Source organism: Hemiscyllium ocellatum, chromosome 4 (genome assembly GCF_020745735.1).
Source record: "Hemiscyllium ocellatum isolate sHemOce1 chromosome 4, sHemOce1.pat.X.cur, whole genome shotgun sequence".
Lineage (NCBI taxonomy): Eukaryota > Metazoa > Chordata > Chondrichthyes > Orectolobiformes > Hemiscylliidae > Hemiscyllium > Hemiscyllium ocellatum.
This window is the reverse complement of record NC_083404.1, coordinates 131,666,176-131,692,851: the sequence shown is the minus strand read 5'-3', so window position 1 is coordinate 131,692,851 and position 26,676 is coordinate 131,666,176. Positions and strand designations below refer to the sequence as shown.

General features: G+C 43.0%; 1 protein-coding gene across 1 annotated transcript in view; it reads right to left on the bottom strand.

The window, feature by feature from the left end:
- LOC132815251 (cadherin-7-like) overlaps positions 1-26,676 on the bottom strand; it is a 138,414-nt gene that overhangs the window by 69,256 nt on the left and 42,482 nt on the right. The window contains exon 5 of the mRNA XM_060824065.1: positions 115-302. Within this exon, the coding sequence (XP_060680048.1) occupies positions 115-302 (188 nt within the window). The remainder of the gene's footprint in view (positions 1-114; positions 303-26,676) is intronic.

The following is a 26,676-nucleotide window of genomic DNA, read 5'->3' as shown; positions in this document are numbered from 1 at the left end:
GTGATTCAATCTCCATCGGTTTAGCTCCTCCAAGGATGGCACAATTCAAAGTAGTGAACAAAACCTGCATTCTCTCAAAACAGCAGCCTTTGATTTTGCCTTGACTGGTCTTACCTTCTGAAGAGTTACAATGCCCTCTTGGGTCTCCATGTCAGTTTCAATCTTGAGAACAGAAAAGCCATCCCCGTCAATAATTTGGTATTCCATTTCAGCATTTGGTCCAATGTCATCATCGAGAGCTCTTATTTTAGCCACTGTTGAAGCCACAGGTAAAGATTCTGGAACATTGTACTGATAAAACCCTGTGTGAAAAAAAGTGGTAAATGTCATGCATCTGAAACGTACAGCAGTTGGATCCTGTGATAATGAGCTCTTTGAGAAAACAGAGAATTAGGTCCAATTTAATATCCAAGTGTACCAATGAGAAATGGCATTGTGGTGGCAGGGGAGAGGAGGAGAGTGAATAATGGAAATGAGGCAGAAACAAAACATGTCCCCCCTCCCCACCCCCAGCAGATGCCCATTGACTGACGTTTTAACTGCGCAGCACTCCAGTTGGCTTGCTACAAAAGTGTAGCAGGTGGGATCCACTGACCTTGTGCTAATTGGTAGAATGTACATTAGTAATATCAGATGATGTTGGGAGCTGAGATGCGAAGGTTATAATGGGAGGATAGAGTGAGAGATGGTTATGGGCGGATACAGTGAGTGATGGTAATGGGTGAATACAATGGGTGGTGGTAATGGGGGAAGACAGTGTGTGATGGTAATAGGTGAATACAGTGGTTGATGGTAATGGGGGAAGACAGTGTGTGATGGTAATGGGTGAATACAGTAAATGATGGTAATGGGTGAATACAGTAAATGATGGTAATAGGTGAATACAGCGAGTAATATTAATGGGTGAATACAGTGAATGATGATGATGATGGGTGAATACAGTGAGTAATATTAATGGGTGAATACAGTGAGTGACGGTAATGGTGAATACAGTGGGTGATGGTAATGGGTGAATACAATGAGTAATATTAATGGTTGAATACAGTGAATGATGATGATGGGTGAATACAGTGAGTGATGGTAATGGGAGAATACAGTGGGTGATGGCTATGGGCGGATACAATGAGTGATGGTAAAGGCTGAATATAGTGAGTGACAGTAATGGGTGAATACAGTGAGTGATGGTGATGGGTGAATACAGTGGGTGACAGTAATGGGTGAATACAGTGGGTGACAGTAATGGGTGGGTACAATGAGTAATGGTAATAGGTGAATATATTGAGTGATGTTTATGGGCAGATACAGTGAGTGATGGTAATGGGTGAATACAGTGGGTGATGGTGATGGGTGAATACAGTGGGTGATGGTGATGGGTGAATACAGTGAGTGATGGTACTGGATGAATACAGTAGGTGATGGTGATGGGTGAATACAGTGGGTGATGGTAATGGGTGAATACAGTGGGTGATGGTAATGGGTGAATATAGTGAGTGATGGTGATGGGTGAATACAGTGGGTGATGGTGATGGGTGAATACAGTGAGTGATGGTGATGGGTGAATACAGTGGGTGATGGATACAGTGGGTGATGGTGATGGGTGAATACAGTGAGTGATGGTGATGGGTGAATACAGTGGGTGATGGTAATGGGTGAATACAGTGAGTGATGGTACTGGATGAATACAGTGAGTGATGGTGATGGGTGAATACAGTGAGTGATGGTGATGGGTGAATACAGTGGGTGATGGTGATGGGTGAATACAGTGGGTGATGGTAATGGGTGAATGTAGTGAGTGATGGTAATGATTAAATACAGTGAATGATGGTAATCGGTGACTACATTGGGTGATGGTAATGGGTAAATACAGTGAGTGATGGTACTGGGTGAATACAATGGGTGATGGTAATGATTAAATACAGTGAATGATGGTAATCGGTGACTACATTGGGTGATGGTAATGTGTAAATACAGTGAGTGATGGTACTGGGTGAATACAATGGGTGATGGCAATGGCAATGATTCCATAGTTGGTCTGAGAATCCTCATCTCCACTTTCCTGCGTTATCCTCAAAACATTTGATTCTTTTATTGATTAAATATCTTCATGGTCTCAGCCTTGGATGTACTTAACAACCCAACCTCAATAGCCATCAGTAGTAAAGACTTCTATCAGTTTTCTACCCTCCGAATGACGAAATTCCTTTGACATCAAAATTGGTGGTAGAGTGAACATCGATGAAGGTTACTCCAGATTACAATGGCATTGTGATCAAATGGGCCAATGGGCTGAGAAGTGGCAGATGGAGTTTAATTCAGATAAATGCGAGGTGCTGCATTTTGGGAAAGCAAATCTTAACAGAGTTTCTACACTTGATGTTAAGCTCCTCGGGAGTGTTGCTGAACAAAGAGATCTTGGAGTGCAGGTTCATAACTCCTTGAAAGTGGAGTTGCAGGTATATAGGATAGTGAAGAAGGCATTTGGAATGCTTTCCTTTATTGTCAGAGTATTGAGTACAGGAGTTAATTGTCATGTTGCGCCTGTACAGGACATTGGTTAGGTCACAATTGGAATATTGCATGCAATTCTGGTCTCCTTCCTATCGGAAAGATGTTGTGAAACTTGAAAGGGTTCAGGAAAGATTTGCTAGGATGTTGCCAGGAATTGAGCTATAGGGAGAGGTTGAATAGACTGGGGCTGTTTTCCCTGGAGCGTCGGAGGCTGAGGGGTGACCTTATTATAGAAGTGCATGAAATCAAGAGGGGTGTGGATAGGATAAATAGACAAAGTCTTTTCCCTGGGATGGGGGAGTCCAGAACTAGAGGCCCTAGGTTTAGGGTGAGAGGGGAAAGATATAAAAGAGACCTAAGGGGCAACTTTTTCACACAGAGGGTGGTATGTGTATGGAATGAGCTGCCAGAGGAAGAAGTGGAGGCTGGTACAACTGCAACATTTAAAAGGCATTTGGATGGGTATATAGATAGGGAGAGTTTGGAGGGATGTGGGCCAGACTGTGGGGACTAGATTGGGTTGGGATATCTGGTCGGCATGGACGAGTTGGACCAAAGGATCTGTTTCTGTGCTGTACATTATGATTCTATGACTGTGTATTAAACAAATGATCCTTTATTGTGAGATGATGCCATCTCCTCATAAGACAGTGCCTCCACACCATCCTTTACCCACCCCCCCGCCCCACCCCCCACGTCCCTCCAGACCTACCATGGCACCTAATATATTAGAAAGCTGGATCTTCATCTATCCTTTGTGACAAGGCAGTTACCTTCCATTTCTCCCAATTGCTCTCAGTTTTCTATCTGTGAGTATTTTATATTCAATGCTTTAAACTTACACGTTTGATGCTTTAAGCTTCTACATTGCTTCCACAGAATAATATCAAAAATATTTAGCTGAAATACTGAAATGGTCCATGTCAATGTAAGTTCCCATGTCAACATTTTCTTTTGCAATATCAAATGTGATGCTCTCCTTCACAATCCAGGCTGAGTGTTCCTTTGAAGTTATTGTTGTGGAAATATTCCTGAAGCCTGGTACTCAGAAACCTGTTAGAGTACCTGCTGAGGAAGCTATTGATGTGGTTGCCAAGGTGAGTATCTGGCTCTTTCACAATATCAGTGCTACCCTTTATCTGCTTCCAAATCCACTCAATATCCGAGTCTGTACCGATTCATCCTTCCGAAACCGGCAGTGGAGAATCCTTTCATCCTGAGATGCATTTTTTTTAATGCATTGGTGGGATGGGAACATTGTTGGAGAAGGGAGTGGTGAGCTGTCTTTTTAAACTGCTGGAATTCTTAAGACCATAAGACATTGGAGCATAAGTGAGGCCATTCAGCCCATCAAGTCTGTTCCATCATTCAATCATGGCTGATAAGTTTCTCACGCAGTCTCCCGCTTTCTCCCTGTAACCCTTGATCCCCTTGATATTCAAGAACCTATCTATCTCCATCTTAAATATATTCAATGACCTGGCCTCCACAGCCTTCTGTGACAATAGATTCCACAGATTCACCACTCTCTGGCTGAACACGTTCTCTTTATCTCGTTCTAAAAGGTCTTCCCTTTACTCAAAGGCAGTAACCTTGGGTCCTAGTCTCTCCTACCACAGGAAACATCTTCCCAACATCCACTCTGTCTAGGCCATTCAGTATTCTGTATGTTTCAATTAGATCCCCCCCTCGTCCTTCTAAACTCCATTGAGTATAGATCCAGAATCCTCAAGTGTTCCTCACATGTTAAGCTTTACATTCCTGAGACCTTTCTTCTGAGTCTCCTCTGAACATGCTCCAGGGCTGGTACATCCTTCTTGTGATATGGAGCCCAAAACTGTGCAGAATACTCCAAATGTGGACTGACCAGAGCCTTATAGAGCCTCAGAACTACATCCCTGTTTTTATATTCAAATCCTTTCAAAATCTTTGGCATCATTGCATTTGCCTTCCTAACTACTGACTCAACCTGCAAGTTTACCTTGAGAGAATCCTGTTCTGGAACTCCCAAGTCTCTTTGGACTTCAGATTTCTGAATTTTCTCCCCATTTAGAAAACAGTCCATGCCTCTATTCTTCCTACCGAAGTGCATGACCTCACGCTTTCCCACGGTGTACTCCATCTGCCACTTCATTGCCCACTCTCCTAACCTGTCCAAATCCTTCTGCAGCCTCCCTGCCACCTCAATGCTACCTGCTCCTCTATGTATCTTTGTATTATCTGCAAACCTAGCCAGAATGCCTTCAGTTCCTTCACCCTTGGATATAAAGACACCCAAAAAATGATTAGGAAGTGAGTTCCAGCCCATTGACCCAATGACAGGGAACAAACACTAATATAGTACCAAGTCAGGATAGCGTGTGATTTGGAGAGGTACGAACAATGGGGTGGTATTCCTATGCACCTGCTGCTCTTCTAGGTGGAAGAGGCCATGGCTTTGGAAGGTGCTGTTGAAGGAGGCACAGTGACTTATTAGAATGCAGCTTTTCGATGGCACACGCTGCAGCTACTGAGCGTTGATGGTGAAGGGAGTGAAGGTTAAATGTGACTGTTGGGTTACAGGCTGCTTTGTCCTGGATGGTGTCAAGCATCTTCAGTGTGTTGGAGTTGAACTCATTTAGGGAAATGGGTAATATTCTTGTAAACACCTTGTAGTGAGTTACCTTTTGCATAATTCCCAATCTCTAACCTGCTCTTGCATTTATATACTCAAACACTTTACAAATATGTAACATTATAATCTAGCCTGGACGATTTGTAATTGTCAATCTCATGTTATAATCCTAGAAATGAAGGTTTCATTTCATTGCAAAAACATTTCAACACTAATGAGAGTGGAATGAGAATCGCCCTGTGGGGTGGCTCAGTGGTTAGCACTGCTGCCTCACAGCACTAGGGTCCCACATTCGATTCCAGCCTTGAGCGACTGTCTGTGTGGAGTTTGCACATTCTCCTCATGCCTGCATGGGTTTGCTCCAGTTCCCTCCCACAGTCCAAAGGAGTGCAGGTTACCCTTCGGAGGGTTAGCGTGGACTGGTTGTGCCAACGTACCTGTTTCCACACTGTAGGGAATCTAATCTATCTGCTGATAACACTTACACATATAGGTTATGTTTTCAATTATTCAAAAAATAGTCACTGTGAGACTATGGTTGAAAGTTAATACTAATCTACTTATTATTGTAGGTTTTTACAAGATTTAATTACAAGGACCCAAATAAAGTACAAAAGTCAATTGCTCAAAAATGGTCTGGAATCATTTTGGAATTGAAGCATTAACTCTGTCTCTCTCTGCACAATCACTACCACACTCTCTCCAAAACTTTTTGCTACTGGGACAGAAGCATTACTTGGGTCAGATTGATTCTGAGAACTTTGACCCAAAGGTATTTATCTCAAAATTTCAACTTTTACATACATTATATATACCCACCAGAGCTACACAAAATAGTTCAGGTGTGGGTTGCTAGGGCTCGATACAACTGCAGTAAGATATCTTTCCTTCATTACTCAAATTCCCTTGCAATGAGGGTCAACTTATCATTTGCCTTCATAATTGCTTGCTGCATCTGTTTGGTAGTTTTTACTGACTCATTAAGAGAAAGGGAGGGAACAAATTAAAGGTAATTTGAAAACAAAGTAAATGTGATCTGAGTCAGAATGTTTTCAGACAGTGAGCAGCTATTCTCTGGAACTCACTGCCTACAAATGTGGTGAAGTCCAAGGTACAATTGAGGCATTCAAATGACCTTTAGATGGCTATTTCAAGAAACAAGGGTAACTGGGGGAAACAACCAATGAGGAGAAAGTGAGGACTGCAGATGTTGGAGATCAGAGTCAAGAGTGTGGTGCTGGAAAAGCACAGCAGGTCAGGTAATATCCGAGCGGCTGCAGAATCGACATTTCCTCATGAAGGGCTCTGACGTGAAACATCGATTCTCCCGCTCCTCAGATGTTGCCTGACCTGCTATACCTTTCCAGCACTACACTCTTGACTCTAACCAGGGGAAAAGGCAGGCAAATGGGATTGAGTCATAATGGTCAATCAGAGAAGCAGTGCAGATACAATGGGCTATGTTTAAGAACTATGATGGCTATGAGCCTCACAAAATGAAGACATCAAGACAGCTGCCAGGATGCAGGCATTAGGCTCTGGTCCAGTAAGGGGCAGAGGTACAAATTCAATTCTGCGTGGCCAGCTTATCTCTCACCTCTCTTTGAATAGAAAGCTGCAGTGATCTACATTATGCAACAGTGGACTGCAAACCAGAAGATAATGTCTTCAGCATCACCTGGAAAGAGGCTAGATAGTAAAATGTACACTATTGTTTAATTTGTTGGGTATTGCTGCCTGGGTTAGCATTTCTTTTCCTTTCCTAATTATCCACAGGGCAGTTAAGAGTTAACACATTGCCCACAGGCATTAGCAAAGCCCCCAGTAATGCCATGTTATCTTGGCCTGAGATTGGGATTGTTGGCATGGTGGAGTAGTGATCTCCTCAATGAGGCACAGACACCTCAAACATTATTCTTTGGAGAGGATTGGGGAGCTTTCTTACCTTATTGAATGGAATCTGGCCATCACTGGCTAGACTAGCAATTACAGATGTAAGGATCATATCTTTTTAATTTATGTTTTTGAAGACTGAGAACTGAAATGAGAAAGAGCTGTTTTCAAAGCCAGTGTTTTGAAGAGTACAGAGAAAACGCAACCTGATCCTCATTACAAACATTTTGTAAGGAACAAGTTTGAACAAGTAGTCATTGAAGTTGATCGACAAGCAATTTAGAGCCAAGGTGGCATACTAATGTGATTTTTGTTGGTAACAAGAAACAGATTGATCTATGAACTAATAATCAGTTAACAATGATAGAGACTGTTTGCTTGCCAACAACTGAATGATTGGTCCTCTAGTAAGTGAAGCTGGGAATAAATTACAGAGAGAAGTGTTCAGTTCATCCCTAGCTCAGGAATAATCCCTTTGTTCTCTACAGTCAAGACTCACTGTACATCTGAAAAATAAAAGAACAGTTCTCCTTTCTTACCACATTGTTGCAAGCGGTGACTTTTACCAATAAATCTGAAAGCTTTTTTTTGAGTGAACCGCTGACCACCTTGTGTCTCAAAGCAACCAGTGGAGGCATCCAGAGAAAGATAACTGAAGCAACAGATCATTTCAACAACAGAACCTGGGAACAAAGATTACTAAACTTTCTTTGTAGTTTCAGCCCTCTGTCCATAACCGATTTTCCTTTTCTATGTGTCTGTATGAAAGGGGGACTTTATCAGAGGATGAAGAGTTTTATTGAGTAGTATAAAGTGCCAATGGTTTACCTGATCCCAGAGTCTAATTGTTTGTACTTCATGCTGCTTAACACATGTTCAGCTTTGTGTGAGCTTAACGGGTGATGTGGGCTGGAGCTCCACAATGTGCTGTGGGCAAACAGCATTACAAATTGACTAAAGCTCTGATCTGCCAATACTATACGTTTTCAACAACTGTAAGCATGCTCACGTCTTTACCAACATGTCATCTGGCAATCTTCACTTCACTTTTATGTATCATTTAACAGTGTTTGTAAACACCATGACCCTTCTTAGTCCCTGGAGTTGAGTGTTCCAGGACATAAATTATCTCTTCAACCCATCCTGCCTGTATTGGCTCATTGTTGGAGCTATCTAATGCATTTCACATCTCTATCCTTTCTCACAACCAGTGCAGCTCCTTAGTAAAAACCAAAAGAACTGTGGATGCTGTAAATCAGAAACAAAAAACAGAAATTATTGGAAAAACTCAGCAGGTCTGGCAGCATCTGTGGAGAGAAATCAGAGTTAACGTTTCAGGCAGAGTGGCTTTTCCTCAGAATTTCCACTTGACCCGAGACCTTAACTCTGATTTCCCTCCAAAGATGCCGTCAGATTTGCTGAGCTTTTCCAGCAACTTTTATTTTTGCTCCCATTGTAGTTCCTTACTCTTTCAAATATTTATTCAATTCCCTCTCAGAAAGTTATCACCAAGAACGGTTTCTCTTAGCCAGTGCATTCCAGATCGTAATAAAATTCTTTCCTCATTTCTCCCCCCCCCCACTTTGTTTCCAACTGGGAGACCAATTAATAACTCCTCCCTGTGCTAAAGAAATTCAGCAGGATAATGAAACAAAACCAATATATATCATGCAGATTTCGCCATCCACTCACATAGGAGATGGAAGTGTTGGCTCAGTTGAACAATTCATCCATCAATGTCGTAATCAATGTGGTGACAGCAAATTGTCTGTTGCTGCAAAAATCTGATTGCACAGCTTGGAAGTAAGTGAAGCCATTAACAGTCAGGATGATAATTCAGTTTGGTTGCCATTGACAGTAGTTTTCCTGGGATTCAAAGTGTCTGTGGGAAGGTTGGAACACTTCCACAAACAACAATTGATCACAAATAACAAAGAACAATTGATTAATGTTAAGTCAGATATTTTTAGACTTTTGTGAACCAAATGTATTAAAAGATGGGGAAAAAAGATGATGTATGAAGTTAGGTCACAGAATGTGATTGAATGGGAGGACAGGCTCAAGGGGGAGGCTGTAGGGGAGGCAATGGCCTAGTGGTTAATCCTGAGCCCCAGGTAACGCTCTGGGGATGTGGATTCAAATCCCACCACCACAGATAGTGGCATTTGATTTAAATAAATATCTAGAATGAAGAGTCTAATGACGACCATGAATCCATTGCTGATTGGTGGAAAAACCCATCTGGTTCCGTAATTCCCATTAGGGAAGGAAACTAGCATTGTTACCTAGTCTAACAGACCCTTCTAGACTCTGGCTCTGGACCCACAGCAATGTGCTTGAACCTTAACTTAAGGATGAGTACTAAATACTGGACTAGCCAGCGATGCCTTCATCCATGAATGATTTTTAAAAAATTGTTTTCAGTTCTAATGCTTTCCTGTAACAGTCAGACCATCACTTCTGAATTGAAACTTGAGGACAACATCGGGCGACATGGTGGCTCAGTGGCCAGCACTGCTGTTTCACAGCACCAGGGACCTGAGTTCAATTCCATCCTCGGGTGACTGTTTTCTGGAGTTTGTAAATTCTCTCCGTGTCTGCTCCAGTTTCCTCCCACAGTCAAGGTTAAGTGGAATAGCCATGCTAAATTGCCCATAGTATGCAGGCTAGATGAATTAGCTAAGGGACATGCATGGTTCCAGGGACCGGGTACAGGTGTGGGTGGATGCTCTTCAGAGGGTTGGTATAGACTCAATGGGCCGAATGGCCTGTTTCCACATTTTAGGGATTCTATAAAAATAAAATAGCTTCCACTATATAGATACCTGGGTCTGAGACTGTAGATACAATTCATAATACAAAGGCAACTCTGGTCAGTTTGCTTCTCCAGCCAGCCAGTGTTGTTGGTGTTCTATACACCCCGAACAACAGGCCGAATAACTTCCTGTGTTATGCTACCATTATGCTAAAACCATCCACACTGCAAATAAGAATGGTAATGCAAAAAGGGGGTAACTTGTAACTGTGCACACGAGCGAAACTGCTTTCAAAATGTTGATCCAGAAGGTTATCTCATGCAGCTTTTAAAGTGAGTCCTCCCTGAAGCACCCACCTTTGTAACTCTGTCTTAGAAAATCAATCAGCGTCTGTCTACAGCTCACCTCCATCACACTGATCCCCACTCCCACCACCCTCACTGTCATCATGAACTTGAACATTCCTCAGCCACCATTCAACCTCCACTGCTAAGGGTGCGGGAGGTGGTGTGGTGACAATGTCACTGGGCTAGCAAACTGTAGTAGATGGTGAAATTTTAATTCAACCAAAAAGCTAGCCCAGTGGTGATCACTGTCAACTTTTGTAGTGACACACCTGTTGACCAATAAAAACCATATTGATCTCTTACAGAAGGAAATCTGCTATCCTTACATGATCTGGCCAACATGGCACACCTGAGTTACAGCAATGTGGTTGACTCTTGACTGCCCTCTGGGTAACTAGGTGCAGGTGATTAATGCTGGCCTAGACAGTGATACACACATCCCATGAATGAACAATAATCTAACAATTCCTGCACCTCTCCGCTACTAACCACATGATCACCCCCACTTCCTGCTACACCAATCAACTCACTCAATGCCATGGTCACCTCCCCCCCAACTGTGAGTCGAGAAACATCAGAATCACTGAGGAAGGGGGTGAATGTATTTGTCATTTTAACTCCCATATTTCCTCAGTCTTGAGAGCAAATGAAAAATAGGCAAATTTTGCCTAGTCCACCAAAATGCAGACGTCAATTACTCCCAGTTTGCTCTGAATTGAGAGATGACGTAGTTCAGAAAATCTCAGACAGCAAGTGAGACAATCTGTAAATCACAGTCTTTGAGGAACTGCGCCTCTCTTTGTTTGAATGCTGTTGGAGAGCGTTCATCTGTAGCGCGTATGGACTGTTGCGGTAAGGATGTCAGCTGGGCTCAGAAGAAGATGCAGTCATCCATGCCAGCAGGAGAGAGATGTCACTGCCACCAACTGGTGCCCTCTCAGAAACATCTTGAATAAAACGGCTGCCTGGGACACCTATGCTGGAGGGAAATCTCAGCATGTGACCTCAGCTGTGACCAGGGAGATGGGAGAACATCAAAGCCAGCCTGGAATACTTGCCATTGGTCTGTCCTTGACATCTTCAATGGTGGGTGGGGCACAGGATACAGAGGACAGCCGGAAACTTACCTTCGAAAATGTTGAGTTTCATTTAGCAGGTGGGTAGCTATTTGGATCTCGCCTCACACCACTCAGAAAGTGGTCTGGGAAATTGTCACTCTGGTTGGGAACACAAATGTTTGCTCTACCTACATAACCACCCCTTAACTGGCCGTTGAGAAGTCTATTTGGAGTTGATTGGAACATGGAAAAAAGTCAGGAGATTTTAGTCAGAGGGAAATTGAGAAACAAACTTGCAAGTAGATCTCAGCTATCTGTGAGAATAATAGGGTAGTTATGGTAGGGAATTTTAACTTTCCAAACATAGACTGGGACTGCCATAGTGTTAAAGGTTTAGATGGAGAGGAATTTCTTAAGTGTGCATAAGACAATTTTCTGATTCAATATGTGGATGTACCTACTAGAGAAGGTGCAAAACTAGACCTACTCTTGGGAAATAAGGCAGGGCAGGTGTCAGTGGGGGAGCACTTTGGGTCCAGCGACCATAATTCTATTCATTTTAAAATAGTGATGTAAAAGGAACTTTCGAAAGCTGATTGGAGGCAGATGTTTGCAGGTAAAGGAACAGCTGGAAACTGGGAAGCCTTCAGAAATGAGATAACAAGAATCCAGAGAAAGTATATTCCTGTCAGGGTGAAAGGGAAGGCTGGTAGGTATAGGGAATGCTGAATGACTAAAGAAATTGAAGGTTTGGTTAAGAAAAAGAAGGAAGCATATGTCAGGTACAGATAGGAAAGATCGAGTGAATTCTTAGAAGAGTATAAAGAAAGTAGGAGTATACTTAAGAGGGAAATCAGGAGGGCAAAACGGGTACATGAGATAGGTTTGGCAAATAGAATTAAGGAGAATCCAAATGATTTTTACAAATATATTAAGGACAAAAGGGTAACTAGGGAGAGAATAGGGCCTCTCAAAGATCAGCAAGGCGGCCTTTGTGTGGAGCCACAGAAAATGGGGGAGATACTAAATGAATATTTTGCATCAGTATTTACTGTGGAAAAGGATATGGAAGAAATAGACTGTACGGAAATAAATGGTGACATCTTGCAAAATGTCCAGATTATACAGGAGGAAGTGCTGGATGCCTTGAAACGCTTACAAGTGGATAAATCCCCAGGACCTGATTAGGTGTACTGGAACTGTTGGAGGGAATCCTGAGGGACAGGATGTACATGTATTTAGAAAGGCAAGAACTGATTCGGGATAGTCAACATGGCTTTGTACATGGGAAATCATGTCTCACAAACTTGATTGAGTTTTTTGAAGAAGTAACAAAGAAGATTGATGAGGGCAGAGCAGTAGACGTGATCCATATGGACTTCAGTAAGGCGTTCGACAAGGTTCCCTATGGGAGACTGATTAGCAAGATTAGATCTCACGGAATACAGGGAGAACTAGCCATTTGGATACAGAACTGGCTCAAAGGTAGAAGACAGAGGGTGGTGGTGGAGGGTTGTTTCTCAGACTGGAGGCCTGTGACCAGTGGAATGCCACAAGGATCGGTACTGGGTCCTCTACTTTTTGTCGTTTACATAAATGATTTGGATGCGAGCAAAAGAGGTACAGTTAGTAAGTTTGCAGATGACACCAAAACTGGAGGTGTAGTGGACAGCAAAGTGGGTTACCTCAGATTACAACAGGATCTGGACCAGATGCGCCAATGGGCTGAGAAGTGGTAGATGCAGTTTAATTCAGACAAATGCGAGGTGCTGTATTTTGGGAAAGCAAATATTAGCAGGACTTATACACTTAATGGTAAGGTCCGAGGGAGTGTTGCTGAACAAAGAAACCTTAGAGTGCAGGTTCAGAGCTCCTTGAAAGTAGAGTTGCAATTAGATAAGATAGTGAAGGAGTTGTTTGGTATGATTTCCTTTATTGCTCAGAGTATTGAGTACAGGGGTTGGGAGGTCATGTTGCGGCTATACAGGACATTGGTTAGGACACTGTTGGAATATTGCGTGCAATTCTAGTCTCCTTCCTATCGGAAAGATGTTGTGAAACTTGAAAGGGTTCAGAAAAGATTTACAAAGATATTGCCAGAGTTGGAGGATCTGAGCTACAGGGAGAGGCTGAACAGGGTGGGGCTGTTTTCCCTGGAGCATCGGAGGTGGAGGAAATTATGAGGGGCATGGATAGGATAAATAGACAAAGTCTTTTCCCTGGGTTCGGGGAGTCCAGAACTAGAGGACATAGGTTTAGGGTGAGGGGGGTAAAGATATAAAAGGGGCAGCTTTTTCACGCAGAGGATGGTACGTGTATGGAATGAGCTGCCAGAGGATGTAGTAGAGGCTGTACAATTACAACATTTAAGAGGCATTTGAATGGGTATATGAATAGGAAGGGTTTGGAGAGATATGGGCTGGGTGCTGGCAGGTGGGATTAGACTGGGTTGGGATATCTGGTCAACATGGATGGGTTGGACCGAAGGGTCTGTTTCCATGCTGTACATCTCTATGACTCTATGACTCTATTCTCCTGTTGGAGACATTCATTAGATGGTTACTTGGATAGAAATGGTGCAGGGATACAGAGAGAAAGCAGGAGATTGGCAGTGGGTAATAGAAGAGGTGCAGTACGATAGGCCGAATGGCCTCATTCTGTGCTGTTACAATTCTGCGATAAGGAAGTGTGGAAGGTAATCTCTTGCAAGAAGCATTTTGCTGAAGATTTGCCAGGAATATTCCCTTCACAACCTATCTGCTCAATAAAATGTGGCCCAGGAATTCAAAGGGGCCATCAGATAGCAGATCAACATGAAGGTCTCTGTCAAATCCAAAAACTGTTCTATGTTATTTGTAGGGGTAAAAAATGAGGTCTGCAGATGCTGGAGATCACAGTTGAAAATGTGTTGCTGGTTAAAGCACAGCAGGTCAGGCAGCATCCAAGGAATAGGAAATTCGACGTTTCGGGCATAAGCCCTTCATCAGGAATGTTTCTCATGCTTCCATTCAATTTTAGCATCTAACTTTCATGATGCCTACTTCTACAAGGCACAGGTCAGAAGGAATGGAATACTCTCGGCTTTCCTTCATTTCCCCAATCAAGATTCAAAAGGTTCGATACCACACAGGACAAAACAGCCCTCTTGACTGATGTCCCATCCACCACCTACAATATTCACCACTCTCACAAATGATGCACTGTGGTAGCAGCAAGTACCATCTACAAAATGCATTCCTGATGAAGGGCTTATGCCCGAAACGTCGAATTTCCTATTCCTTGGATGCTGCCTGACCTGCTGTGCTTTAACCAGCAACACATTTTCAACTATGTTATTTGTACTTGTGTAAACCCATCAAATCAACTTGAAACAGACTTTTCAATGGCCAGTTAAAGGAAAAAATATGAGGTCTTACACCATCGGCTACATCTTCAGCTGATGCCAAAGACTAATACCAAGCTTAAAGTTGTAAACACGCTTGGCAAGGAAGTCAGCGACTCGCATAATTCATTTTCCTTCCCAACTGACATTTTGTCTAATTTCTCCAGATAACATAAGTTATCCTTGATACATGTCACTTAAACAAGTGATCACAACAGGTATGACTTCATCTTCATTCCCACCATTATCCCAGCATTCATGAAGCAAATCTGACATCATCCACTTCTATAAACAACTGGAAATGTCTGTTTGTTTCTCATGCTTCCATTCAATTTTAGCATCTAACTTTCATGATGCCTACTTCTACAAGGCACAGGTCAGAAGGAATGGAATACTCTCGGCTTTCCTTCATTTCCCCAATCAAGATTCAAAAGGTTTGATACCACACAGGACAAAGCAGCCCTCTTGACTGATGTCCCATCCACCACCTACAATATTCACCACTCTCACATTGATGCACTGTGGTAGCAGCAAGTACCATCTACAAAATGCACCAAAGCAACTCACCGGGGCTCCTTTGACAGCACCTTCCCAAATCACTACCTCTACACCTGGGTGAGCAAAGGAACGGTGCTTGGACTGAAACAACTCCACAGCGGCCAGTGTCCCTTCACCAAGTCACCCTTTATTTACTCATGAACAGTCCTTCACTTTAGGATTGCCTCTGCAGAGTCAGCTGTCAGAGTGTCATTACATCTGATGCTCCCCTTTGTATCTGTCAGCCAGGGTTCCCTGATTGAACCAGATTAACAGCCCCACTCAGGGAACTCATATTCTACGGGGTCCAATTGACTGGCTTTCTTACAATCAGTACCGAAACATAGAAGACTGGAGCAGGAGGAGGCTATTTGGTCCTTTGAGCATGCCCCGCCATTCATCGCAATCATGGCTGATCATTCAACTCAATAGCCTAATCCTGTCTTCTCCCCATAACCTTTGATCCCAGTGCTCGATCTAACCACCTCTTGAATACATTCAATGTTTTGGCAGCAGCTATTTCCTGTGGTAATGAATCCCACAGGCTCACCACCCCTTGGGTAGGCAAACGTCTCCTCATCTCCATCCTAAATGGCCCACCCCGAATCCTCACACTGTGACCCCTCGTTCTGGACACACCCAGCACTGGGAACATCCTCCCTGCATCTACCCTGTCTAGTCCTATTAGAATTTTATAAGTCTCTATGAGACCCCCCCCTCCTTCATTTGTCTGAAGTCCAGTGAAAACAATCCTAACCTAGTCAATCTCGCCTCATCCATTAGTCCTGCCATTCCCAGAATCAGCCTGGGAAACATTCGCTGCGCTCCCTCAAGACCAAGAGTATTCTTCCTCAGAAAAAGAGACCAAAACTGCACGCAATATTCTAGGTGTGGCCTCGCCAAGGCCCTGTATATCTGCATCAACACATCCCTGCTCCTGCACTTCAAATGTCTCACAATGAAGGCCCAACTTTGGATTATATAATTTCCCCATCACTGTCAGTGTGTACAAACTCTAGAGCTCCCTTTCTATCTGGACTGTGCATGTATCTACATCAAAAGGGTGTCCCCTCCCATGACTTCCTCAAGGCAATTAAGAATGTACCCTCAATACGAGGCTAGGCAAGACTGTTCCCAACCCACAGATTAGGAATACAATGCCAGGAATAAGAGTTTTAATATGCTGAGTTTCCAGCCCTGCTACAAACATTGACAAGGAACATATGCCCACCTAATGGAGCAGTCTTGCTGCCATTTAATACTCTAAGCAGCTTCGGTCAGCTGAAGGCAGGTTACCCAGCCCTCAACTGGGCTCAAATCCCACCTCAAAGAGCTGCTGATGACCAGCAGCTCTAGTGGTGACCACTGGGAGCAGCACTGCACTGACTATAAGCAGGGCGAAAATGAAGACTGCAGAAGGGCTGATAAAGGGCTTTTGCCTGAAATGTCGATTTTCCTGCTCCTAGGATGCTGCCTGATCTGCTGTGCTTTTCCAGTATCACACTCTACGACTATAGGCAGATCTACCACGCTCCATAGTGGAATCCATGGGCGCTGAGTCTGGAGGGGACAATAGGAGGGGATGCATGGGATTGTAAAGAAAGATGGGATGGTGTTGGTGTGAGGGGAGGATCTGACAGCAGGACTAGGTAGGGTGGGAGGACCTGATAGAGAGAGGCAGAGACTGGGAATGGGGGGTTAGTGAGAGGCTCCTGATCTGGACACAGACCCTGTTATGGAGATATCCCTTCCCTTTCATTTCCAGCTGGATTGTTCCCTGGAATAACCGAAGAAAGAATGCACAATTAATCCGGATAAGGAATAGATTCCTGCAGAGACTTACACAATCTGCCAGAGTGTTGACAGAATGACATGTTCTGTTCGTGTTTTTATACCATTGTGAGCTCTAAAATGAACCAGTACTGATGGAAGAGCAGACTCAAGGCTGAACTCACTCTGATTACACTCTCAGCATTGTCATGTAATCTTTTATATCCATTAATAATGGAGCACATGATCATCAATACCATTTGACCACCAGCTATTTCCACAAGCACATTAAACAGAAATATTATTCGAAAAGAGGGACCAACATAAAAATGTGGATTTTGACAACTATCGTCAAGAAAGTAATACCTCTACTTCCTCAGGAGGCTAAGGAAATTCAGCATGTCCACAAAGACTCTTACAATTTTTTTACAGATGTACCACAGAAAACGTCCTACCTGGATGCAACACAGTGTGATACAGCAACTGCTCTTCCCAAGAGCGCAAGAGACTACAGAGAGTCATGAACATAGCCCAGTCCATCACACAAACTAGCCTTCCATCCATTGACATCATCTATCCTTCTCACTGCCTCAGGAAACCAACCAACAAAAGATCCCTCTTACCCCGGTTATACTCTCGTATATACTCTCGAAGGTATAAAAGTTTGGATACACATATAAATAGATTCAAGAACAGCTACTTCTCCTTCGCTATCAGTCTTTTGAGTGGACCTCTTTAATGTTAATGCTGATTTTCTCTCTGCACCCATTCATCAACTGTAACACTGTATCCTACACTCTGTTCTGTTACTCTGATGCACTTGTATGGTACAATCTACCAGGAGAAAGTGAGGACTGCAGATGCTGGAGACCAGAGTTGAAAAATATGTTCCTGGAAACACACAGCAGGTCAGGCAGCACCCGAGGAGCAGGAGAAGCAACATTTCGGGCTTATGCACCACATTTTTCAATTCTGGTACAATCTACAAGTAAAGCATGTAAGACAACACTTTTCACTGTACCTCAGTACACGTGACAGTAATAAATTAAATCAATCTACATGAGTGAACTTGGATGAAGGGACACGTGTATAGAAGCCAGATTTGATGATGATTCAAATATAGGGAGGAAAGCACATAGGGAGGAGAGTGTAAAATGTCTGAAAGAGGACATGGTAGAATGAGGGAGTGGACAGAAGTTAGACAGATGTAAAAACCTGAACAGAACATGTCATTCTGTCAACACTGTGGCAGACTGTATAAGTCTCTGCAGGAATCTACTCTGGATTCAGTTATTCTAGGGAACAATCCGACAGTTAGACAGACATATCCTGGAAAAATGTGAGCCTTTCCATATTGCCAGGAGAAATCGAAAATTGGAATATTATTTAAATGTAGAGAGACTATAGAATACGGAGGTACAGTGGGATCTGGGTGTCATTGTACATGAAGTAGAAAATATCAGCACGCAGATGCGTCAAGTAAGTGGGAAGGCAAGTGGACGTTTCCCTTCATGTAAAGGGCTACAGTATAATAGCAGAAATGATGAGGCCTCATCTGGAATATTGCATACAGTTTAACTCTTTTTATGTAAGGACACTGGAAGCATTTCCAAGAAGGTGTCTGACTGGTTCCTGGGATGAGGGGTTTGCCTTATAAGGGAAGACTGTGCAGTCATGGTGTTTAGAAGGAGAATTGGTTTTATTGGAACATGGAAGTTTCTAAGAAGGTGAAAGAGCGTGGATGCTGGGAGGGGGTTTCTATCTTTAGGGTATTCTGGAATCAAGAAGCACAGTTTCACAGTAGGGGCAACAGTATATACTACTACGCTGCAGCAATTCACCAAAGATCCTGAGGAGAAAGTGAGGTCCTAAAGAAGGGCTTATGCCTGAAACGTCGATTCTCCTGCTCCTTTGATGCTGCCTGACCTGCTGCGCTTTTCCAGCAACACATTTTTCAGCAAAGAGCCTGAGACAGCAGCTTCCAACCTCACAATAACTTGAAGGACAGGGATAGCAGATAGATGAGAATACCACTGTCCTACAAGTTCTCCTCCAAGCCATTCGCTATCCCGACTTGGAAATGTATCACCATTCCTTCAGTGTTGCAGAATCAAAACCCTGGAATTCCCTCCCTCAGGGCATTATGGGTCTACCTAGAGCACGTGAACTGCAACAGTTCAAAAAAGCAGCTCACCCCGACCTTCTCAAGGGTAACTAGGGATGGGCAATAAACACTGGCCCAGCCAGCAACACCTACTTCCTACAAGAGGATAAAACAAAATGGGCTCAGATTTAGAATCACTGAGAAAATACAAGGACTGGGCAATTGTTCACTCAACAAGCTTGATGCCAACAAAGGGCACATCAAGGCTATTCTGAAGAATAATGGCTATACTCATGAGATCAATTCTCATTGTATATCACACTAATTCATGAATGATCATAAAGCCATCAGTTTTCATGCCCAACCTACCTCAGATTGCCCTGGAAGGGAAAGATACCTCAAAAACTAGAGGTAAAGCTAGCTGTTTCACGTTGGTACTATAGTAACATGCTTGGTAATGGCCATTAACAGGGTGCTGCCCCTCTGCCAAAAAGACATTTCTTCACACAAATGAGTATTGCAATATATGAATTTCACTGCCACTGTGATGCCAGGTATATAGCCCTTAAACCACAATGACTGGCAGATCATATAAAACAGCATATTCCTTTGGATGTTCATAAAATGCAAGGTACTGACAGTCAAGTCAATGGTTCAGGCCTCTGCTGATGTAATTCGGGAAACTAATCATCTCACTGAAGATTGTAGAGATCCCAAAATGCCCGCTTGCAGAATTGTGCAGGAACTGCTGAACAGCAGCAGACAGATTTCACAACCTACCCTCTCCGCCAAAGACCACCAGAAACAAAAAGGGAAACTAGACATCCACCCTCTGTTCACTGTTCTAATTTCTAACTACAAATCTGCCTCTGGCCTCTACACTGCAAACTCACTCCTTCAACATTTCCACCTATTTTCTTCTCCTTAACTTCAGCAAAGTTGGAAAATTAACTCAGAGTCATGGATGACACACAGGCTGCAAGAAATGCCGACTGAATTTCACACCGTTGCCAAAGAGAGAGATGAAATCAGTTACTCGGGAATAAGGTTTGGAATGGGGAACCAAGGACAAGGAATGTCCCCAGTAGTCAGTTGGGAAGAGAGTTCTGGTTCATCCAATGCTGCATGGTGGATACACAACCTGATAATTCAGCAACAACTGGAAGAGGTGGTGAAGTGGAGTAGTGTATCACCAGTGCAATTGTGAAAACTAACGTTACGTCTTTGGGTTATGACACTGAGAGATATCGGGTAGATGTTAAACAGGAGGAGGGTCATACATATATCCTTACAGGATACTAATAGCAACGATGTAGGGACAGTCTTTCTCCAGCTTAACCAAAGCTGAAAGGAGACAAGATGTGAAAATGTATCATTGTGCACTCATTAGGATGAGGATGAAAGAAACAGATTTGAGAAAAGAGGTCTGAAGAATGACACAAAACATTAACCTTGCCTTCTCTCCACAGATTCTACAAGGCCTGCTGAGTTTCTCCAGCAATTTCTGTTTTTGCTTGAGAAAGGGCACCATTTTACATAACATGACAAGCATGTTAAGCAACATTCCCCTCCCTCTTCTCATGAACAATTTGGCGTTCCTTCTTTTCAAGTCTGTTTCTTGTGTCCAAGTGACACTAAGAGCGAGATGGAAAGCTTTAACGTTTCATTTCCTTTTAGAAATGTTGAGATTTTCTGGCTACAATTAGATCGATAAAAATAGAACCTCCCAAGTAAGAGCAGCCATACCCAGCTGGATAACAGTGGTGAGACATTGGAACGAGATGGTGTTATCAAAGGATGCAGGCAGGTCGTGAAGGATGAAGAAGGATCATTTACCTTTGTCACAGTAACACAGGATAATATTTGTGACTTTAATCAAAGTTGTTTATGTACTGCAGAGGGTACTGGAGATATTGCAACACGGAGTTCCAGGAAAAAATTGAAAGGTAACAAAACTATCCAGGACTCAGGTGAGAAAAGCAATGTTCATTTTCGATTGTGATGCTTAAGGGTTGAGGGATTCACATTTGGGAGTATTTTTGAGCTGAGGGTTTAAAGGAGATCTGAGGGGATTGTTAACATAAAGGCTAACTTGGGGACAGAGAAAGATCGTCGGGCGTGAAAATAAGATGGAGGGGAAAGAAGGGGAGTGTCATGGATGAGATGAGTTTAGAAAGGGCGTATAAAACATATATAAGTAGACTATAGAAAGAGTGCCCCATTCGGTCTGCCCAGCTCACTCTACCTTTCGAAATGGTCACAATTAATCCTCTACCTCAATGTAAGAATCTCACATGCCCCTAGAAACCTTCAGTTTCTGGAAATCTATCTAATTCTTTCTTAAATTTACCTCAATGCTTGGCCCCCACAGCTTTCTGTGGTGGAGAATTCCACCGTTCACTACCTTCTGCACAAAGATATACGATCAAGTACCAAGGAACAAGGACAGAGTCAGGTGGAGCGGACTGAGAAAAGGGCTTAGCAGAAAATCTACTGAATGGATAATGGAAGCTGTTTAGTTCATGGCTCACTACAAAGATACACCCAGTGACAAAGCAGAGTACTATGCAGGGGATTAACCAACCCTAGTTAACCAAGAAAATTAAGCTTTGTACCAGTGTCAAGAAAATGTGGCAATGTAGCAAAATTTAGGGAAGAGGATTGAGAAAGTTTCAAAACCTAACAAAAAAGGGGAGAAAATAAACTATGAGCATAAGCGAGCAGGTAATATAAAAATGGACAGTGTAAGCTTCTTTAAATATTTATAAAAAGTAAAAAATGGCCAAAATTAATATAAGCTTCTTAGAGAATCAGGTGGGGAACCAGAAAATAATTGAGGAGTTGAATAATTATTTTGTCTCCGTCTTTATGGTTGAATAGCAGTTTAAAAATAATAAATCGAGCTGCAAACATTGGGAAGAATACAAGTAAATGAGGAAAATAGCTTCAGGGAAACAAATGAGATTGAAGCCTGATAAGACTGCAGGACCTTATTGGCTGCATCATCGAACATTAAAAGAAACAGCCACAGGGAAAAGTGGTTGCACTGATGTAATTTTTCAGGGTTCCTTGGATTGAGAATTGAAAAGCTGCCAATGCAACACACTTACTCAGGCACTGGCATGTTCATCCCAGTGGCCATGCTTTGAGGTTGTTGAACCCAATGTTGAGTTCCTCAAGGCTGCTGAGTCTGACCCTTCTACCTGACTAAAATGAAATAAAAGAACTGAAGATTCTGGAAATCTGAAACAGAAGCGGAAATGGCTGGAGAAACCCAGCAGCATCTGTGCAAAGGAAATAGTGTTTTGAATTCCATTTGTCCTTCTTCAAGAACTGGGGGTTTTGGGCACCCTCACCATCTGAGCGAAAGTGAGGACTGCAGAAGCTGGAGACTAGAGTCAAGATTAGAGTGGTGCTGGAAAAGCACAGCAGGTCAGGCAGCATCCGAGGAGCAGGAAAATCGACGTTTCGGGCAGGAGCTTTCTGCCCCATTAGTTCCTCCCCACTCTGTGCCAACATTTTCCAAGCCCTTGAGCTCCAAGGAAGAGTCATATCAGACTTGAAATGTTCACTCTGTTTTTCCCTCTCCACAGATAACCCAGAACTGTTGAGTTCCTCTAGCATTTACTATTTGTTTTTTGAAAGAGTGCCTTGCTAAAATGATACAATGCAGTCGTCAGACCACAGATGGAATATTGTGAATCATTTTGGTCCCTTATTTAAGGAGAGATATACTGGCATTGCAGGCAGTCTGGACAAAATTCTTTACATTTAATTCATGCGTGGGGCATGAGCATCGCTGGCTGGGCCAGCATTTATTGCATTGCCTGGTTGCTCCTGAGAAGGTGGTGGTGAGCTGTCATCTTGAACCACAGCAGTCGATTTGTACAACTAAGCTGCTCACTGGACCATTTCAGAGCACAGTTGAGAGTCAACCACATTACTGTGGGTTTGGAGTCACATAAAGGCTAGAGCAAGTGAAGATGGGAGATTTCCTTCCCTGAAGGACCTAAGTGAATCAGATGATTTTCCCAAACTCGGCCATGGGCCCACGGTCATCACTAGATTCTTAATTCTAGATTTTTTTTAGGTTCCCTGCTGTGTGGAAACAAGCCCTTCGGCCCAACAAGTCCACACCGACCCTCTGAAGAGTAGCCCACCCAGACCCATCTCCCTCTGACTAATGAACTATGGGCAATTTAACATGGCCAATTCATCTCACCTGCACATCTTTGTGACTGTGAGAGGAAACTGGAGTACCCGGAGGAAACCCACGCAGTCACGGGGAGAATGTGCAAACTCCACACAGTCACCCGAAGCTGGGGTTGAACCTGGGCCCTGGTGCTGTGAGGCAGCAGTGCTAACCACTGAGCAACCGTGCTGCCCTTAAGAAATGTGGGCTCGTCCAGGATTTGAACCTGGGATCTCTTGCATGTCCATCCAGCTGAAGGCCCGAAGCGAGAATCATACCTCTAGACCAACGAGCCACATGCCCCGGGTGGCTTAATTGAATTCAAATTCCACCATTTGCCATGGCAGGATTTGAACCCGGCTTAACTAGGTTGATTCTAGGTATGGAAACAGTCTCTTATGGGAAGAGGTTGAGTGTGTTGGGCTTGTGCTCATTGGAGTTTAAAAGAATGACAGCCACCTTATTGAAACATACAAGATTCCTCGGATTCTTGACTGAGTCAGAGACAGAGAGATTCTACCCTCGTATGAGAGTCTGGGATTGGAGGGGCATAATCTCAGAATAAGCCATCACCCAATCAATCAGGAAGGAGTTGAGGAGAAATTTCCTCTCTCAGAGTGATAATGCTATGGCATTCTTTAGCACAGAAGGCTGTTGAGGCTGAATCATTGTGTATTCATGGCTGAGGTAGAGAGACGTGTAATCAGTCAGGGAATCAAGGTTATGGGGAATAGGCAGGAAAGTGGAGTTGAGGATTATCATAACCGCCATGACCTCATCGAATAGCAGAGGAAACTCAATAGAAAGAATAGCCTCTTTCTACTCCAATGTCTTCTGGTCTTCTAGTTTGGTTCATAACAAATTGAATACTTGGGCATGAAAGCAAGCATTTAGAGGTTTTATAACTGATCAGTCTAATCAATGGGCTGCGTCAGCTTCGGTCTCTCCTGTATGTGACAAAATCAGAAGTTGATTTTGTTGACTCTGTTAAGGGATATGGGCATCACTGGAAAGCCCTGTATTTACTGCCAGTCTCTCAGTTTTCCCTCAACTGAATTGTCTTGCTTGGCCAGTTTAGTGATACTTAAGGGTTGCGGATCTGGAGTCAAGTGGACCATAGACCAGACCCAGGCTAAGAGATTTCCTTCCCTTAAGAGCATTTGATAACCTGATCAGCCTTTACAACATCAGGGATAGCGACCTACTGAATAAGATTCGCTCTTACTGAGTAGATTGTCATTGCAGATTCGTTAGTTTAATTTAAACTCCATGAGCTAGTCTGGTGGGACTTGAACTGGAGAATGGATCCTGAGCATTAGGGAAGACAATGGCCTCATGGTATTATCATGGGACTGTTAACACAGAGACCCAGATAATGATCTGGGGGCACAGTTTTGAATATCGCCACTACAGTGAATGGAATTTGAATGCAATAAAAATCTAGAATTAAGAGTCCAGTGATGACCACGAATCCATTGGTGGAAAAACCCATCTGGTGTATTAACATCCTTTAGGGAAGGAAACTGCCATCATTACCTGGTCAGGCCTACATGTGACTCCAGACCCACAGCAATGTAGTTGACTCTTAACTGCCCTCTGGGCAATTAGGGATGGGCAATAAATGCTGGCCTAGCCAGCGACACCCTCATCCCGTGAACAAATTAAACAAAAACTTGATTCTCTCACTTACTAGCCAAGCTCCATATTTCTTCCTGCAACTTTCTATCAGGCTGAAGGAGACAGCTCACAACACCTATGTCCCATTTGACCCTGAGTAATACATGATACATGGTTAAGTGATTCAAATCTTCTACTTGGTAAGTGATCTGAGGGTTTATTTTATCCTGTCCAAATAACGCAGATTTGATTCTCTTAACAGCAACTGATTCTTTTAAATAAAAGCCACAAACATTCTATTTCATACTTAGTGCATCAGAAAGACACCAATGCCTGCGTCAGTGTCATCACCCAGCCTCAGCCCTTGTGACAGAACACCTGCTGAAGCCCTCATCCATACATTGGTCATGTTCAGACTCCACTGCGTTCCGGATCCACCGGCAAGCCTTCCGAAGTGCGCATTATCCCAAAGTTCTGCTACTCAGTTGGAGCACCAAATCCACTTCACCATCACGTTTCCTCTTGAAGACAAACAACTTTTCATCGAAAGATCTACCAAACCTGTTCCCCCCTTCCCCCCATCACCACCACTATTTTTAACCATCACTACCTTCCTAACTGGCACAATTAAATCCTTATATAGTCTTATCTCTCAATGTAGCTGCAATCTTCTCCATTCTTATAACCTTAGAGGATACCATAATCCTTCAATTCTAATAGCTTGCACATACCTCTCTTTCACCAGTGGCCGTGCCTTCAGTAGCTTGGGAGCACAGCTGTAGAATTTGTTTCTGAGGCTGCATTTGATACATTCTTAATTGACAAGCGAGTCAAGGGTTGTAGGGGTAGACAGGAAATTACAGTTGATATCAAATCCTAACCCTAACTCGAACACAAACCCTTTCTAAAACAGAGAATAGAGAATATCAGAGAATCTCAGCAATTCTGGCAGCATCTGTGGAGACACCAATGGAGATAACATTTCAAGGTCATGGTATGACTCTTTTAGAATTCCTCTTCACAGATTTGGGAAAATCAGTGCGTCACTTTCAGTTGCTCAGTCACATTCCAGTGGGCAGGTTTCCCATCTCCTGCCATTCCTGTCCCTAACTAAACAGAGGTCAGGATTCCCACCAGCAGGAATTGGCCGCTCCTGGCTAGCCTGTTACAGTCGATTCCATTAAATAAATGGGTTGGAATTGCCCCGTTACTTCATCTGGTGCCTAAACAATGATTTATAAAGGTTCTTCGATAATGAGGAGCTTTTAAGACAAGCTTTCAATCACAGAATGTACTAATTCTAAAACGGAGCCAGCCATCTTCTGACTTTAATTATTCAAAGTAATTTATCAACAAATTCCAGGCTGGCAATTTTAAGGGCAATTTATTTCTACTTAATGATTTCTTGCCAAAGGTATATATGTTATTAAATTTGGATCATCAATTGAGAAATGGTTGGTTTTGCAGACTTAGCTCTTTCTCTAGATGTTTCTGTACTGAAATGATGGAAGAGACACAGTTAAACTAAAAACCAGTATCATTCTGGGAACACAGTCAGAATAATATCATAAAAATGATAGCTGCTACCTCTGTGTTACTTACATGGTTATGATACATGGTTAAGTGATTCAAATCTTCCACTTGGTAAGTGATCTGAGGGTTTATTTTACCCTGTCCAAACAATGCAGATTTGATTCTCTAACGTCAATTGATTCTTTTAAATAACAGCTACCAAAATTAGTGTGTTTATATCTATAAGCAGAGGTATATGCTTTGAAGAGGTTTATATTCTGTCATTGTTAATTGTTTCAAGGGATTTGGATGTCAATGGCTAGGCCAGCATTTGTTACCTATCGCTGAATGCTCTTGGCTTGCTAGGTCTCTTCAGAGGACAACTG